The sequence below is a fragment of the Elgaria multicarinata genome, chromosome 7, assembly GCF_023053635.1.
Source record: "Elgaria multicarinata webbii isolate HBS135686 ecotype San Diego chromosome 7, rElgMul1.1.pri, whole genome shotgun sequence".
NCBI lineage: Eukaryota > Metazoa > Chordata > Lepidosauria > Squamata > Anguidae > Elgaria > Elgaria multicarinata.
This window is the reverse complement of record NC_086177.1, coordinates 83,226,080-83,245,451: the sequence shown is the minus strand read 5'-3', so window position 1 is coordinate 83,245,451 and position 19,372 is coordinate 83,226,080. Positions and strand designations below refer to the sequence as shown.

General features: G+C 43.8%; 1 protein-coding gene across 1 annotated transcript in view; it reads right to left on the bottom strand.

Moving 5' to 3' along the window:
- Nucleotides 1-352: 352 nt before the first annotated feature.
- The window catches only part of SLC26A7 (solute carrier family 26 member 7), a 93,393-nt gene continuing 74,373 nt past the window's right edge, over nt 353-19,372 (bottom strand). The window contains exons 14-18 of the mRNA XM_063129886.1: nt 15,169-15,217; nt 10,748-10,851; nt 6,484-6,538; nt 6,286-6,389; nt 353-665 (exon numbers count right to left, since the gene is read on the bottom strand). Coding sequence (XP_062985956.1) covers nt 630-665; nt 6,286-6,389; nt 6,484-6,538; nt 10,748-10,851; nt 15,169-15,217 — 348 coding nt within the window. The 3' untranslated portion in view covers nt 353-629. The remainder of the gene's footprint in view (nt 666-6,285; nt 6,390-6,483; nt 6,539-10,747; nt 10,852-15,168; nt 15,218-19,372) is intronic.

The following is a 19,372-nucleotide window of genomic DNA, read 5'->3' as shown; positions in this document are numbered from 1 at the left end:
TCTTTGAGTCCAATTCTGTAGCCAACTATGGATCCAAGATATATAAGGCACTGCAGTCCACAGGCAACACGTAGAACAATCAGTGACTTTAGTGGCTTTGACAGAAAGTGATAGAGGTATGATATGATTCTTCTAGTGTGTTTGTTCGGTATTTGGGGGAAGATGATCTTATACCACAGTTTGCATGTGCATGTCACTACTTCTAGATCATGGATCAGATGTCATCAACTGCACTACAAAATTCAATAATGCTGTATTTCTCTTGTGAACAAAATGATACAATTAAGTTCAGTAGGACAGAACTAAAACAATATACATTACTGTAATTTCCTAATGGCTTTCTATTTTTTTTCTTTTTAAAACTAAATGCATACAAAAATATGTAACCATCAAAGAACAATCCAGGTTATTTTTTAAAAAGCCTGTCATATATGGTAACCTGAGAGAGAGAGAGAGAGAGAGAGAGAGAGAGAGAAAGTGAGTGAGTTCAGGAACAATAAGACAGTAAACACTGTTGCTCTTGGGTTTTTTAAATATACTTGGCGTAGAAATTATCACCAACAAAATCCGATGTTTAAACATCTGAAGAAATACTTTGGTATGGTTCCTTTTGTAGATGAGAAGCTGTATCAGACCTCCGTGTGTTCATTAGGCTTGCAGAAATTCTAAAATTGAAGAAACAAACACATTTTACCTTACAGATACACATTGAAGAATATCATTCACAGAGTAATTGCATTAGCATGTAAGTCATCAACAATCCAGGCTCTTGACTTTGAAAGGAGACCCATAAAAACAGCCCAAACTAAAGCTCCTTGGACTATGTCCTTGACATCTATCCTGCTGTAATGAAAAGGTTACAATAGTATTACATAAATAGTAAAATTCACCAGAGGACCAGTTCTGGTTGTTCAAGAAGATGAATACATAAAGCTGCTTTATTGATTGATTGATTGATTGATTGATTGATTGATTGATTTAAATAAACGGCTTGGGGCCAGGCTATCTGAAGGAACGCCTCCTCCTGTATGTACCTGCGTGGACCCTAAGGTCATCCTCAGGGGTCCTTCTCTGCGAGCCCCTGCCAAAGGAAGTGAGGCAGGTGGCTACCAGGAGGAGGGCCTTCTCTGCTGTGGCACCCCGGCTGTGGAATGAGCTCCCTAAGGAGGTTTGCTTGGCACCTACATTATATGCTTTTAGACACCAGGTGAAGACCTTTTTATTCTCCCAGCATTTTAAGTCTATAAATACATTTTAACTTGGTGTTTTAAATTTGTAATTTTGCATTGCTGCTGTTTTTATCTGGTTGAGCTTTTATATCGTATTTTATATTATGGTTTTATACTGTTGTTTTATACTTTGAATGTTTTAATTTTTGTGAACCACCCAGAGAGCTCCGGCTATTGGGCGATATAGAAATGTAATAAATAAATACATTTATTAAATTTATATTCTGCCTGGGAGTGGCCCCTGAGAAGGCTGTGTAAAAACACTGATCGATCTATCCAATGCTGTCATATTCTGGCTTGCTGTGGCTCTCCAGGGTCTCAGGTGAAGCCCTTTCCCAGTCCTGCTTCCTGCTGCAGATACCAGGGATTGATCTTGAGCCCTTCTACATGCAAGACATGCAATCTACAACAATGCTTTGAAAAGACCCCCTTTTTTAGATAAAAGCAAGTAGTAGTAACTGTGACATACAGACCACCTAGGAATGATGCCTACATGGAATTATTTTACAGGTGTGTTAAGCTGAAAGTTAAAGGCAACTCAGCAAATTACATGGCGAATAAGATGGATTCAATTGTCTCATGGGACTCCACATTAGGCTATTTCACTGGCTCCTACTCCTTGATTCTCCATTTACTCAGGAGAAAACACAGAAGTTTTCTCTTCTCTTCCAGTAATCTCAATCTCAGTCCGTAGCCTGCAGTTAATATATTGCAGTCAGGATTGCAATGTGTTGTTCTGCGTGGTGCTGACCCATGGACTTGATGGCCTTTTGGTAATTCCAATTTCCAGCACTGTTTTGAGGACAGATAGATGGAAAGAAACTGCTGCTACTTTTGTTCTTTTTTCCCCTCTTTTTTTTTTGCTGCTATGGAAAGCTGAAAGGGATCCATTTCTCACCCAGTAATTCGGGCTCTCTGTAGCCACTAAGTGTCAGGAAGCTACAGGAAAAAGATGGCCTGAAACCAGGCCCAGGATCAGCAACCACATTGTGAAGCAAATGCCAGGGCCCATCGGCCCTGAATGGACCACTGCTGTTGACACCTACATCCTTCTTCTTCTTTTAATAGGCTGCTGCTCTAAAGAGAAGCCCAGAGGAATTCTGGGGAAATTAAGATGGCACAGCTGCTGCAGCCATTTTACCTGGAACTTATTTTCAACGTCAGGCTACCTATCACTGCCTGTCACTGCTAATTCCTTCTAAGTTTTAGGGGGAAGATTATGAGATTGGTATGGGGAGACCTGGAGAGGGTCCCTTGCCCAAGGCCCTCTCAAACCTAGTGCTGGCCATTCCTGAAACAGTCCAAGGATTCCAGAGGTACAGTTTGGACCAAGTCATTTGGTTATTGAAGCCAAGATGACGTTACAATTCAAACCTTTACACCACATCATGGCCACAAATATTGAAAAAAATCTGCCAGACAAAACCATAAGTATGTACCCATACTAGGGGTGAGCATGGACCCCGCGCTCCGCCCCGCAGGCCGATCCGAAAATTTCGGATCGGCCCGCTCCGCGCTGCTCCGCCCATACTCCGCTTTCTTCGCCACGGAGCTCCGACTCCGAATCGGAGCTCCGCAGTGGAGGGGAGTGGTGCCAGGTAAGGCCGGGAGAGGAGGGCGGGGGGGGGGGTTTACTGGGCCCTGCTGCCGTCGCCGCCCGTGCAGCAACGGCGGCAGAGCCCGGTAAGGGACCAAGGGGGAGGGGGGCCTTACCTGCCTCCGTCCGCGGTCCGTCGGCTTCTTCAATTGAGCCCACGGTTCAGCCAGGAAGTCTGGGCCGCAAGTGCGGCCTAGACTTCCTGGTTGAACCGCGGGCTCAATTGAAGAAGCCGACAGACCACGGACGGAGGCAGGTAAGGGAGAGGAGGGGGTTTACCGGGCCCTGCCGCTGTCGCCGCATGGGCGACAGCGACAGGGCCCAGTAAACCCCACTTACCTTTCCGGCGGAGCTCCGGATCGAGGCGAAGGATCCACCTTCACCTCGATCCTCTTCGCCACGCTCCGCCGGCCCCCCACTCCTCTTCGCCTCCGCCTTAAAGGGAGGCGAAGCACCCCGCTCCGCTTCTAATTCGCCGGTCCGATTAGAAGCAGAGCACATCCCTAACCCATACATATTGACCCATAGGTAAGCAACAGCTAAAATCAGAGAGAAAGTACGTTTCAAATAGCTACATCGTTGCACTTCCTCTGTCCTGGAGACTAGCTAAGCTTACACCACCAGTTTTCGTTAGTTCAGTCAATATGACTAAAGCAATTTTGGTGGGAAAGAAGGAGGAAGACATTTCTAATTTAATTACCAGAATGTGTCTGTTCATGGTAATAGGGGGAGGGGAGAAAGAACAGAAAACAACAACTCATTGACTAGTTTAACTTTACTCTGCCTTGGAGGGGACTCTGTCTTGAACCCCGGCCAACTCTGTAGTCATGCATAAAACAATGGAAAACCAAAACTCCATACACTGCCTGAACATTTTGTTTAATAACAGTTAAAGTGAAGAGGCTTACAGGAGTTTACATTATAAGACAAGCTGGTGCCTTATGAAACGAGGAATGTGGAAACAGAGTTTATATAACAACATTGGTTCCAACCCAAATATCCCTGAGCCATACTGTATAGAGCAGTCTTCCCCAACCGAGTGCCTACCAGATGTTTTGGGCTACAACTCCCATCAGCCCCAGCCAGCATAGTCAATGGTCTGGAATCCTGAAATTGTCATTCAAAACATCTGGAGGGCACCAAGTTGGAGAGGTCTGTATAGTAGAGGCTGCAAAAATGGGGCTGGACATATCATTAAACAGATGATGCAGCCATTGATGAATGGGTAAGAACGGAGATGAGGGACAAGTGCCGTTGCCACAGCAGATGGCCATCATGGCCACGCCCCCAGATGTTTTCTGTTCTGCCTCTGTCTTAGTGCCATTGATGGGCACTGATGAGGCCTGGGTTACACTGGTATCATGGTTTCACTATGGATCATGTCTTTACCAAGGTTTGGGGCAAGTCAGGTTTCTCAAGGAGGCAAGAACTGGACAGCACCATGGAGAGCTCCAACTAGGACTGGGGCTGGAAGCCAGATAAGTTTGTCTTTATGTTATTCCAACAAGCAGAAGATCATGACTGGGGCTTAAGTGGAGCTTTGGCTTCTTTTAAGCTAGATCTACACTACTGCTTTATAGTGCTACTGAAGTGCACTGATAACTGTTGGGGTACAAACCACATTCCATATACCTCTTTCATAGTGTTATTCCCTGCTTTTTATTCCACATTCATAATGATCTGACACAAGGTGTAGATTTGGCCTCAGGCTGGACAGCCCTGCCCCCACACTGACCAAGGGGCCTCTTAAAGGGGCCTAGTCACTTTTAACAGCCTTGGGCTGAGACGATGTTGGGGCGGTGGTGGCATGCTGGTGTCATAAAGGTTGGAGTCTTCAGAGTCCAAGAATGACAATGTGATCTCTGGATGCAGGGGGTTATGAGTTCCCTGTGGTTTTCCTGGAGAAGTAGGTCCTGAAGAGGTGGAAGCTTCTTTACACCTTTCTGTAACCAATTCCTCTCCCTGGTCAGATAGCTCAGGAGCCTCTTCTTCTGAGGAAGAGGGGTTGGGATCCTCCTAGGATGAGGATTTGGGCTCCTGGTCCGTGACAAGATGTCATGTCCACCTTTTTGTCTGATTTTTTTCTGTTTTTGTACATACATGTGCATGGATCGATTTTTGCAACAAAATGGTTGCCCTATGTAAATAAACATGTCAGTGACCTATGAGGCTGTTTAGCTTAGAAAAAATATGAATTTAGGAGGCATAAAAGAGGCATGATACTGGCCTGGTTCAGACAACATGCTAAACCATGCTGCTTAACCACAAAATGGTTAAGGGAATTCCCTTAACCATTTTGTGGTTAAACAGCATGGTTTAACGTGTTGTCTGAACCAGGCCACTGTTATGGGTGTGTCAAGATGACCACACAAGTCCCCTTCCAATTGCTGTAATTCTTGGCTCAGATTTTAGTCAGTGGAGTTATCAGCATGATACCCTGAAGCATCCCCTCTCCAAGACCTAGCAATAGACAGGGCCTGGAAACATTCTGGTGATCTGTTTCGGTGGGAGCTAGGATGACCCAAGAACGCATAGGTGATCTTTCCTCCCCCGCTAGACCAGGGGAGGGGGTGAGTGAGGTCTATGTGTGCACCAGGAAGTCAGTCTGTGCTGGAACTGGATCTGAAAAGGGGACAGAGGGCTGATTTTGCTTCCTGCAGGAAGCCCTTTGGCACTCTTGGTTCTCCTAGGCATATGATGGGAAACAGAAATATGTTGGGAGTGTTAATGCTATCCCCACCACCACCACCATTATGATTGGCGTGTAAATAAACCTTATATCATAGAAATCCCATAAGTCTCCAATGACCTACTTCTAAGCAAACAATCTTGGGTAAGTTAATGGAACCCATGAAATGCCTTACTGCTTGGAAATGAGGTGCATATGCATAACAATACAGTTCAGCCTTTTCCTCTGAACTTTGGTAATGCTAGCTGAGGATAATGGGAGTTGTAGCCCAATGCATCTTAAAGGTACCAGGGTAGGGAAGGCTGATACAGAGTTATTACACTTTGAATGGCATGGCTTAGACAGAGTGAATCAGGAAAACATGACTCACCTCTCTCAGTAACTAAGATCTCAGGTCATCCAATGAAATTAGCACATAAGAAAAACAAAGGGATTTTCTAAAACACGTCATTCATAATTCACGTGTGAATGCCATCGTTGCAGGCACTGCGAAGGCCAATGCGGCGAAGGGCTTTTTTCTAAATGGATCGTGGAACTATCAGTGACAAAGAATAGGAAGTGCCAGAAGTACGGCCTCGGTATTGAGACTTAGGATGCCTCTTGACTTCTAGATGCTGAAGATGAACAACAGAGCATGGACACAACCATCTCGCCCTGTTTGTGAATTCTCCTCAGCCATCTGATCAGTAATTTTGGCACGAGGACTTGAACTAGACAGAAAAGCCTGACAGGTCTCTGATCTTCTTCAGCTCCCGCGCATTGAGACTCACCTTGTTAAACTGAACGGCACGAACAGCTGAAGAAACTGACTCAAAGAAGACAGCATTCTCTGATTCTAGCTTGCCGCTGTGCTTCAGCGCCTTCATCAAAGAAGCTGTAATAAGACATGAACGCGGCATTTTCAAAGGGAGCAGAGCGCCCAGAAAAGTAACTTCTTAAACTTATGCTTACTGAAAACAGAGACTTGCCTTTGCAATTTGCCAGCACAACATCAATATTTCTTTTTTTAGACTCCATGTAGATCTAAAAGGGTGCAAATATTAAAATACTTTACTAAAGAGTTTGAATATCACATCCAAGTGAAACATTGCTCCCTCAAACTCTTCTCTCAATAACTAGATTTTGACACCGGGTGGCTTTTAAAAAGCATTACAGTAATTAAGGTATGCAAGTTAGCAAGTCCCACTATTCCGCCTCCACCCCGACACTAATATGCGTTGGAATAGAAGGCCCACTGTCCCCACGCTAATATGCACTGAAAAGTAAGTAGTATAGGAATATATATGCTATAATGCAAGTGGCCACCAGAGGGAAGTCTTCCATAATATAAACATCTCCCCAAACCTATGATCTTTTTGTGGTGTGGAATAGTGAGGCTAAAAGCAACATTGTAGAAGTGAGCATTGGTCTAATTTGGGAAGGTTCTTCTTAAGATTTATCATGTCCAGCATCCAGCTAGATGCCTCCAAGGACAGCCACAAGCAGGGCTTGAAGACAATAACTGCTTCGCAACCTATATAGAAGTGGATCATTCTAGCAGAAAAGTTGGACTGGTTTGCGCTTATTTTGACCAGTAATGTAAATGAGAAACATACAAGGACTAGAACGGCCTTCTCCAGCCTGATTCCCTCCAGATTTTTCTGGGCCACAATTCCCAGCGACCATTGGCCATGCTGGCTGGGGTTGATAGTAGTTAAAGTCCAAAACATCAAGATGAAACCAGGTTGTGGAAAGCTGGACTATACATACATTTGATTTGTCTCCGGTGCCCTACCCTTAGGACAAGACACACATAGAGCAAGATTTGCACAGATACAGCGATGACATCTTAATGCTATGGGTGTCTTCCATGTGCATTTTTGCTTTAACTATAATGCAAATATTAAATCTACAGTGGCCATAACATTCATCAAGTTTTTAAGTGGCAAACCTGTATCAGCCAGAATGTACATTCATTCCTAATAATAAAAAGGTGTTTTTTTTAACCGGCAGGTACAAGATGTCTAAAATCCTTTGATGGAAGATGCAGCCCATGCAGCTCAAGAAAACAGCTCGTTCAGAGCATTTAGTTTCTGCCCCATGGTAAATTGTTTATTTATTTATTTATTGCATTTTTATACCGCCCAATAGCCAAAGCTCTCTGGGCGGTTTACAAAAAAAAAATTTATTTATTTATTTATTTATTTATTTATTACATTTCTATACCGCCCAATAGCCGAAGCTCTCTGGGCGGTTAACCATTAACCATTTAATTAATGGTTTTAATTAAAACCATTAAAACCATTCAAAATATATAACAAACAGTATAAAAGCATAATATAAAATACAATATAAAACACAAAGATATAGAGCTGTATACAGAGGATACTCTTATGGCAAGAGAAGGCTTTTCACAGCCCTGCTGTTTGACATTCTGTCATTTGCAGGTTTTATTCATTTCACAACTGAACAGCCTGATTTTCAACCATTGTTCTCCAAGCAGGTTACAGTTAAAAGAAAAATACAATATTAATAAAATTACAACAATTTTGGGCGGTCACCACCAAAAGACATTGTTCTGTGATAGCCTCCAGAACTTAGTCATGAAATATAAGACACGTTTATGTGGTCTCTTCCGAGAAATACAGGAAAGTACAGTGAAATGATCTATTGATCTAGGCATAACACTTTTATAAGGGTGAAGGCCTCCTTCCACTTTTCTATCCCATGCAGCCTCTTTCTCCAGTTCTGGATATCATCTAATGCTACAGGTATAGGAGATGCATGAGCTAGATTGCACAAAGAGATGAGTCTTACCCAAGTGTTTCAACTCACATGATGGAGAAGGCATGAGGAGGGAGAGCTGGGGGGGGGCTTAGCGCCACCCCCTCCATCGCGTCACCATATCCAGCTCTGCAGCGCCATGTGTTGCAGGTTGAACTTCTGCAGCAGGAAGCTCTCCATGCAGTTTAGAACCCTGCATGACCAGCCTGCCCCCTGGTTGTCTATAAGCCATGTTGGTTAAGAGATAACCAAATGGTTATCTATTAGCCAGTGGAGGCTGGCAGCTCTGATTTTAGTGGGTCTGGGAATTGATTCTGGGGTTTAGTCAGAACCAGCCCCAACTCTAAAAGAGATAACCTATTCCCAAATTGGGTTCACCACCTCGGATAGTTCCTTTAGAGTTTTGGCTAGTTCTGACTGAAATCCAGAATGGATTCACCCCCACCCCCAAAATTGGAACCACCAGCCTCCACTGCTAGATGACCACGTTGGTACATCAGAACCATTCACCATTCCTCCAGTTTTGCATAGCATCTAGTCTCAATATACCTTCTGGAGAACTTGGAAGCTTGCTCACTGTATTGTGATGTTTTCATTGGTCCTAATAATAAAGATGTTACCCTCCTGTGATTATGAGTTAGATTCAAGAACCATTAAATTTCTCCCTGAGATGGAGGGTGGGCAATCTATAATTTGCCACTTTGGAGGTTAACTGGAAATATGCAACAAGGATGCAGGAGCATCTTTTCCATGCTCTTTTCGACGCTTTTGGGTAATACTGAATCTACCCCAAGAAGCTGCCAAATATTGTTTGAGGACAAATCCTGCCAGTTTTTACCTGGCAAATAATTTCTACTACATCCCATGATGTAGCAATATAAAAATGCCGACTACACATATCCTGTGACTGGTATGACTCTTTCTCTCCCTCTCTGTCATCCAGTTACAAAGAAATAATGTTTGACTCATGAGATTTGAACGTTTCTTTTACTACTCTGTAATCCTCTCAATCGCTAAGCATCCAATCATAACAACGGAAGGCTGCCAAAGGGCTTGGGTGGGGGGGAGCACTAAAGAAGAAGGTGAAAAAAGGAGCAAACTGCATTTCTTCAAAAGAAAAACCAACCAAAGAAGAAGGAACTTGACAGATCTATCTCTATTCCGGATCAGTTTTGCATATGTTCGTCCATGAATCTATGGAGTCCCAATTTTGCATCAATGTGTAAAATCTCTAAAACTGCAGAAATCATATTTAAACATGCATTTCTAAAATATATCTTAAACTTAAAGTATCCATTTTATATGCATTTTGGTATGTTTTGTGACCCAAGAGCTCCATCACAACATTTGGAAAAGAGCCAAATCTGAAGGATAATTGAGTTCTGATCTGCATGTTAGTCCAAGACTGGGGTCTCCACATGGACACCTCTCTTGGTACCCCCAGGTTCCCAGCCTCTCCTGTTTTTTTAAATGTTATTTTGTTTCTTAAGACTTCTTATTATTATTTGAGAGGCTGGCATGGTACAAAGTAAAATTCTTCCCTCCAGTGTCATCTTTATTGAGGCTGAAAAGAGTAGCTTTGTGTTCTGATGCTCAGCTCCCAATCTCTGCCTTGCACTTAAGCTCTTGGACAAGTTACTTTTCTTTTAGCCTCACTAGTTTGAATTCTGGGACATGAGTGTTGGTAGCCATTTTATGAATAGGTAAACTCCTCTCCCGATGGCAGACATTTTGTGAGAGCACCCCTGATACTATCTCCAAATTCCAATTGTGCTCACTAAGCCAAGAATGTTGGGGACCCCTAGTCCAGGATGTTCGGATCAGGTTGGTTCACTTTGAAATGTGGATTGAACAAATTCCTTGAGCATCCCTAATTTTCAAAGACAAAAAGTAAGGACAACTAGAAACTGAACATGGGAGCTAGAGCGATATTAGATATAGATACTTTCAGAATTGAAAGCTGATTCCCATGTATATGTATGTCAGTTGATTTCACAAGAGGACTCACAGCTTAAAGAGTGAATTACGCCACTGAGAAGTACTATGTCTGATGTGACAAAAGATGGCATGGAAGTTCTGTTGGAAGTGTTCAACTTATATGGGCTGTAGTTTGATGTTGCCATCATCAAACAATGAATGTAAACAATTGAAAACACAGTAAACAATGCTGTAAACAACTGAAAACACTACAAACATTTTGTGCCCAGTCCACAAACATTGAAGACAATACATCGCTTTGAGTGGTTGGACTGCGATATTCTGATAGAAGAGAGGAAAGTTCTGAATCAGGAATACTTCTGCTGTCCTAAATGGAAAAACTGGGTGAAACTGAGTGACAGATATATTTTTTTCATCAGCCATCACTTTGTGTTAAAAGTCTTCACAGGAGCAGGACAAGTGTGGGTTTCACCAGAAGAGCACACATAGGTGGGGAGATACAGTAAAATGCCTAGGAAAGATCATAAATACCTGAGTAAGCACAGAGATGCCAGTGTAGTCAAAGAAAGTCAAACCACTGCAGTCGAATATTAGGGTGTGCCTTTCATTGGGATGCTGTTGTAATGACGACTCTCCTATACCGGTGAGGGAAAAAGTTACTTTCTTAAAAATAAAAAATAAAGCAATGAATGTGTTTCTGACATCTCCAGACACAGATTCGGCAAACCTCTGAAATCAGTGGAAATGTCCATTTGAACCAACGTATACTGGAAATCAGCAAATATTGATCTTTCCTTCTATCAATGAGTAGCAGCCCATGGTGTAATGGCATCAGAGCACACAAGGGCACAGCACCGGGACTTTCTGACAGGGGCGGGGCTAGAGGCTGGATTGGGGTGCACCACAGGCTTATCCACTCTATGCCCGGACAGTTCCTCACCTCTATTTTAATAGATGGTTAACCGGTTAAAAAAAATGGCAGTTGACATCTCCAATAAAAACGTGAGTTCTCTCAAAACACACTTTGAAGTTAGGTTCATAGAATAGAATCATATAATAGTAGAGTTGGAAGGGCCATCGAGTCCAACCCTAAAAGGGTTCCGTGGAACAGGTCAGCAGCCTCTGAACCTCAAGAGATCAGCATGTCCACTGCAATGACTAGTAGACATGATGCCAATATGCTACCTCTAATGTAGAGGTTCATCAGACAAGCGTTTTATCGCATACTCGCTGCTGCCCACTTACAGATGTGCGCACATCCTTTAGACGATGTCATCTGCCTCCCACTTGCCTCATTCCACTTGCTTTTATGTTGCAAAATAGATCCCTTTTAATCCATTTTTTTTTAAAAAAAAATGGAATGTGCTCCAATGGCTGTGTGCAGGAAAAGTGGTGCGATAAAAGCAGCCTGAATGGGCCATGTGGTCTTTGTTTACTTGCTCTTTCTCTGCTGGGAAGAATGAGGAAGTGTGGAGAAGCAACGGTAAGGAAACACGATTTCCCCCTGTGTGATGACACTCATAGAAGGCAATATGCCTCTGGATAACCAGTTGCTGAGGTACATGAGCCGAACATGCTATTGCACTCATGTCCTTTGGGGGGATTTTGGACAGTTATCCAGGTCAGGTTTCACTTCCGGAAGAGGTAGCGATTCCACCAACTTCAATGGCTTTAAAAGGGGATCGGACAAATTCATGGAGAAGACTATTAATGGCTACTAGTCCTGATGCCTCCATGTTACCTCCAATATCAGAGGCAGTACACCTATGTACACCGGTTTCTGGGAAACATGGATGGGAGGGTGCTGTTGCACTCCTGCCATGCTTATGGGTTCTCCACAGGCAGCTGGTTGACCACTGTGTGAACAGAATGCTGGACTTGATGGACCCTTGGTCTGATCCGGGTATGGCTCTTCTTATGTTCTTATTTACACTCCATTCCATTCTGGAGATCTGGCTGACATACATACATTAAGACAGGAGTATGGAGGGTGTTTCTAATAAAAGTAATGAGTATTTGCTTTCCCCCCCTGATATTGGAAGGTTTGGTGATGAAAGATGTAGCAGACATGGGTTTAGGCCTTCTTGTGAAGGCCATAAATCAAGGACGGCTGTGTGAACTAACCTTTTAACCATTATGAACAACAAAGCCCTGAACAAAAGGATGGAGGTTCAAAAGGAAACGGTTTAAACCAAATAGTTTTGACAAAGAATATAAAGAGCTTTGAAATTCTTCAAGGGACTTAGGTGCCAACATTGTCTGGATTTATATTGGCACTAAATCCTTCTCAAAAAGTAGTCAAAAGATCCACTGCCTTGCGAGTTTGCAGCTCCAGAGGTTTATTGGCTTATGTAATTGTATGTGCATAAATATGCTGCAAGGTGACAAAAAATAATTAATATCAAAGGAAGTAAACTCCAGGCTGACAGTAGCTAAGAATAGACTTAAGAGAACCACTAGGGTTTAACGCAGTCCTCTCTATAACCACTGCAAAAGTATCCAGAAGAAAATCAGCAATTATGAGAGAGGACATCAAAAGCTTTGAAAATCACTCAGTATTTGTTTTTCCTAGTGGTTATTGATTTACTTAAATTGAGGTGGGGGGTTAGTATTGACATATCAACGTCCCCAGGTTTGTCACACAGGCCCATAATATTTATATTATTTATAGCATGTAAATTTCACAACTGCTTTTTTATATTTTTGAAAAATACCACCTTTGAGCATGGATGCTGAAGGTTTCTTGCATTCGTGATAAGGCCTCTTTGCCCGTGTTAGGGGGTTAAATGTGATATCCTCCCCCGCCCCGCCCCCCCACAAAACCCCTAGGGCACAATGCTGTGCAAAAAAAAAGGTCCTACAATTCCCAGCATTCACCAGCCAGAAAAAAGTCCTGCAATTCTCATTTGGAGCATGCTGGGAAATGCAGGACATTTTCCTCTCTAAGCATGCATCCCAATGAAATAAAAAAAGACAAGATATGAGAATGAGATCAGCCTTCCCTGACATGGTGCTCTGGAGATGTATCGGATTACAGTTCACACTATCCCCAGCCAGCCAGCATAGACATTGGCCATGCTGGCTGGGGATGATGGGAGTTGTAGCCCAACACATCTGAAGGGCACCACTTGGGGAGGGCTGAATGAGATTCGCATTGGTGTGGACAGACACACAAGTACACTGTGAGGCAGCCAGAGGCAACCTGCTCTCCCAAGTGAAAGGAGTAGATTCTGCCATGTTTGGGGCTTTACTCAAGGAAAGCTTTCTCCCTCTCATCTCTCCCATTGGCAGCCACTTGCACATCCCACAGGACTAGCTTCCTGAGTGACAGGGGTTGGCTCCCAATTTGGGGCATCTGGGTAAAGCTTGCTGGGGGAGCGGGGAGCTCCTGTCAGTCGGCCCCGACAGGCTTACATGGCGGCACTGGCGGGACTCTGAGCAGTGCTGGGGTGGAGCAGCCAGGTCCAGCCACACTCTTCATTTCCCACAAAGTAAGAGGCATTGTGAGAATTAAAAGGGTGGCTAGATCCAGCCAGCATTGCTTGGTGTGTGGGACCCAAGGCAGACATCAGCAGTGGGGGCCCAGCTGGGGCCCTGGCAGCTGCCCAAAGATGCCAGATGTCATCCATGCTGGGCGATCCTAAGTGCCATCACATCAAGCAAGTTGTCTGGGTATGTTTATGTCAGGTATGTTCCTGCTGCCTTCTCTGTCACTGCCTCTCAGTTCACGGGTGTCTGGTGTCTCCATTTCCTGGGTGCATAGGCAACCTCCTTAGAAAGCCTGCATGTAAGGGAGAGCTCTTACTTCTATGCTGGCTGCCATACTCACAGGACACACTCTCAGCGATAATGTGGCCTTCCGCTACAGGGGACTGAGCAGAGAGGTCCCAAGGAAGGCACAACGCCACACCTTGTAGTACTGTGCCAATGCTAGAAGCACAGCCGCCTCCACTTAAACTGTGGGGCAGTGATGGGGCAGAACAGCACTCGCCCCATGCTACAAACAGCCCTTGACACATAAGGAGAACACTGATGCCGTGGAGGGTGTTGCTTTTCTGCACTGGCCTTTAACTGGGAAAATTGCAGGGAAATCTTGGTAGGGTGAGATCAGAGCCAAATGGATCTCTCTTCTGTGACAGCAAAAGGATGTCATGGCAGCTGTCGTCATGCAAAGTTCTCATATATTGCTGTAGATGTCAAGTTTGAGGTACATATTACCTCTCCAACACAATGAAAAGTAACTTGGCTATTTGCACTGCAAGTTCTTTGCAAGAAGCAACACCCAAAAGCCTTCTTCTGCCTTCTCCCAGCCACCTACTAAGGAGAGAGGAAGTTCCAGCAGTGGCAGCACCAATATAAGATGGAGGACAGAACCAGACAGGCGGATTCTCCACGCTTCGAAGCAGCCTTGCAAATAAATTAGCCCACAAAAGTTACTAGCCTGCAGTGCAACCCTGCTAGCGGCTGGCAGAAGAGGGAGAAATGGATTTATACCTTCTACAGCAGCCCCCCGCGTTTCTGTGCTGGGCATGGAGGAGTGAGGTTCCTACCTCTTAAGCAGCCAAACTGGTTTCTATGCTGGTTGCAGAAGAATGGAGCACTCTGTCCCTTCTCACCCAACTCCATGCCACCAATGGCTACCCTGTGGGTATTTAAATAGAAGGCTGCTTTGAACTCCTGTTGGTAATAGTGTGAGGACACCTGGCTCCACACAACTCCTTGGCTCCATCATTTGAGGACTTTCAAGAACAGTAAAGGTGAGGATCCATCCCTGACCTCTTTCGCTCGTCCACATATATGTCCCTTCGCCCACTACGATGCCAGAGGAAAGATATGTGAGCAGCAATGGGTTGAGTTCTTAATCAAGCTTTAATAGCCTGACCCTGCTCCTTAAATGCGAATGGGAAAATTAAGTGCCAACTTAGTATTTACATCTAAAATAGTAAACTCACCATGACAATTCCCATTGGATAATGGACTGAGCAATGTGTTCTGTTCACACTGAAATGAAAAGAAAAATAAGGTGATGATAGGATAGGATTTCTTATTTTCCTTCTGCAAAAATTGGCGTTCTGCACTTTTGTGATTACCCTGGGTGCATAGGCAACCCTGATGAATAATAAGGATGTGGAAGCCTCACATTTCTCTTTCATTTGTGACTACTCATTGATAGTGATATTCTAGCAATGATTTAATGCCATCCCATTTGTCTACCAGCTATAACAGAGGAATTTTAATGGTGAGCAGAGAATTCGGTAACCCTCCAGGACAAAATAACTTTTTATCAGCATACATATCTGGATAATCCACATGCAATGCTAAATTATTTTGGTACTGTGTAAATGAGCCTTGAAGAATCCTTGGGCTTACACCTTGCTACTTTCTCTTGCATGTGGTGATTCCCTATCACCGTTCCTGCTTTGAGGCGAAATATCGGTTGCATTTGCTCAACAAGCTAAGACATTTTGATCTTGGTTTCCAACCCTGGTTTGCAGGCCAAGTGCAAATCATGGGCTATGAGTTCAGGAGCAGCAGCAAACTATGGTTTGCCTCAAATCAGGGTGGGAGAGAATCACAGCATGTGAGGGAAAGGAGGAGAGAGTACATCAGCCCAAGGAGCATTCAAGTCTCGCTTGTGCATTGCCAAACTATGGTTTGGCACTACATCTGAAGCAGCCGACTCTTCTCCAGTCACAGAAGAGCAAAAAACATGGTGGTGAAGATAGACATTCCCATATTTGGATTGATGGGCTTATTTTTGCCTAGTCTCTTATTTGCATATAGTGCCATTTGTTCTGGCAGAATAGCAACAGAATAGCAAGATATAAAAATACAACAGCAGAGTATACCAAGTTATCTAGGCTATTTTAAAAAAGAAGAAGGTTTGACCAGCATCCATCATGTATATCTTAAGAAGAGCCATGTGGATCAGACCAAAGGTCTGCCTAGTCCAGCATTCTGTTTCCACAGTGGCCAACTAGATGCCCATGGGAAGCCCACAAGTTAGGATATGAGGGCAGTCTTCCAACAATGTTTCCTAGAAATTGGTATAGAGATGCACACTCCCTCTGACATTAGAGGTAATATATAGCCATCAAGATAGCCTTATCCTGCATTATCTTTGCCTCTATAGCTTAAGAACTGAAGAACCCTGCTGGATCAGACCAATGGCCCATCTAACCAAAAATCCTTTGTCCCACCAGTGCCCGGCTAGATAGTTCGAGGAAGCTCAGAAGCCCTGGCCCACTGCAGCCTCCCCAGCAAGTGGCACACTGCCTCTGAACACAGAGGTTCCATTGAAGTGGATGGCTCATGGCTGCTGATAAGATGTATTCGCTATAAATTTGCCTAATCATCTCCTGAGCTCATAGGCTTGCTCACACACACACACCCAGCCCACTAGCACACATCATATTTGTAGAGTTCTTGGCTTATTGTGCACAGCTCATTTTCTATTTGTGTCAAGCTTCAGCAGGAAGAGAGGTGTGTGTGTTGAGTATCAGAGCTACTTGGCTTAATTTATTGGCACGTGCTATGACCACAGGCTTCTAGATTCCTGGCTCCAACCAGGTTACTGTTTTCTTAGGCCTGCTTGAAGTCATACTCCTAGGTTCCTAAACTGGATCAACTCCATAGCCTCAAACACTGATTTCCAAAGAGACTGAGCATTCATATAATGAAGGACTTTGCTTAGTGTGATGGATGATCTGCTGTTCTGAAAAATCAAGCTCTTGCTTTCTCAACCATATCTAACCAAAATCAACAGAAGGGCCCTGCCACTGTAGCAATGGAATTTGGCCTGTGTTTTGCCAAATCACACAATCTTACTAAGCAGGAGGAAAATAAATAACATGTTGTGCTCCCAATTCAATGAGCCGTGGGAGGTTCCAGGGCAGCTTTAATGGGGTCAGATTCCTTGAGGGAAGAAAGTGCGCAGGAGATGTATGATGTTTCTATAATATCCAGCACTGTCCAGTGAGAACCACCCACCTCTACAGGGCATTTGGAAGCAAGAAGGGAAACTCGTCATTAGGAGAAACAGTCAGCAGGAGGAGGTGGTGATGGTGATAGAAGCAGATGACGTCTCAGTCAGCACCCCATATCAATGGAGGCTGTTAGCCAGTAAGCCACCATCCACTTACACTGTGCTGAGACAACATCTTCCTCTACTACCGCCACCATTTCCTGACTGTTTCTGATAATGGAGGGTTTTTCTCCTCCTGTTGCCAATTGCCTTACAGAAGTGGGTGATGACGAAGCGATGACTAAGACACCCTCTGCCTTCGCCACAACCTCCCATTATTTCAGGCAAGGACAGATGTTTCCTTTTTACTTTGATTGCCCTGCAGCAACCATTGGTGGCTCTTGTAAGTGAGCCACCTCACTGGCCACTGCTGGGTGATTCCAGTCCAGACAATGTTGTTTTCAATTTGTAACCCTCTCATGATTCCCACCACTACTTCCATCTTTTTTCTATCCACAAAAAAACTGTTAAGGAAGAAAAGATGGAATAGCTTCTTCCTACTTTACAGGTGCATGTGAGCTAGTCAACAAAATGGCTGAGTTGATCTGCTGCCTCGATCATCTATCAATGGACCTTCATGATTAGTGGCCATCTCAGACACAAACTAAAAGGGGACTTTGAATAACAAGATGGGGGGCTACATGAATACCCTGAAATCTGGTGCTTCATTTATTCTGTTAGGTGCCTGCCTCTTTCTGTTGAGACCAGCCAATAGTGTACTGTCAAACTTTACTGGTAGTAGCAAGGCCCAAATGCTGTTTACTAGCAAGTTCACTAGTTACTGATGTTTACTACCTTGTTTAAGTAACATATACTGTACATAATTTGACTAGATGATGTATGTGTTCCTTGAACAAGAGATAAAATCTCTCATCGGGCATCAAATCTGAGACTTCATTAATAGAAAGAACACATGTTTACATGCAGAAGGTCCCAGTTCAATCCAGTGGAGACTGGTGGCTCCAATTTCAGAGGGACTGGGATCCCATTCTCGGTTTTGGACAGAACCAGCCAGGACTCTGAAGGAGCTATACGAGGTGCTGAACCATATCTCCCAAATTCTGGCCGGTTCTGACTGAAACCCAGAATGAAACCACAGTCCCTCTGAAATCAGAGCCACCAGCCTACACTGGCATCGATCCTTGGCATCTTCAGGCTGGGAAAGTTCCCTGCCTAAAGCCCTGAGAAGCCACTGACAGTCAGTGTTGACAAGACTGGATGGACCAAGGGTCTGATCTAGTGTAAGGCAGCTTTCTATGTCCTCACATTCTGAAGAGCGCTCTGCACCCAGGTCATGGCCTCTCTCCAGCCATGTACAATGCAGTCACGGTCCTATAAATCTAGAGCAGGGGTGGGCAACCTGGTGCCCTCCAGATCCTTTGCACTACAACTTCTATAAGTCTCAGCCAGCATGGTCAATGGTCAGGGAGTATGGGAATTGTAGTCCAAAACACCTGGAAGGCATCACATTGCCCATCCTTTATCTAAAGTATAGTTTAATTTTCTTTCTTTCTTTTCTTTCTTCTTTTTTTAAAAACACTATTTTTAAAATTTCTTTTACAATTCATTTTAACAACATTCAACATTGAAAAGAAGACCTGAAAATAAACACCAATTTGAGAATGCAGGAGGTAGTAGTTCTCTTGACAGAATTGTGTACAGGGCAACCAACTTTCACAGAATGTGTTTTTAAAATTGCCCAATATTCTTGCTCTTAAGTAAAATGTTAGTTTTGCCATTATAGCAGGATCCTATACTTTGTAAAACCACTCTTTCCAGTAAGGGAGTATGTGGCGATATCCACCTTTCTGTCCCTTAGGTATGTCTGGATTTGTATGTCTAGCGAGTGCGGAATGTTTGACTGAGTGGGTGTGGCTAGTGATGCGGTGAGAAAGGGGGAGGGAGGAGTATAAGTAGTTGGCTGAGGGGATTGTGAGTTAGTTTAGTTTAGTTTGGTTTTGGTTTTAGTCTGGGGATTTTAGTCTGGCTTGTGCTTCATGAGAGTGTTTGGTGTGTGAGGTGTGAGAAGAGATAAGATTTTAAGGGACTTGGGATTGTTGTTTTAAATATAAAAATAAGCAGGTTTGATCTAAATTGAAATACCAAAGATCTGTTAAATTTCAATAAACTTT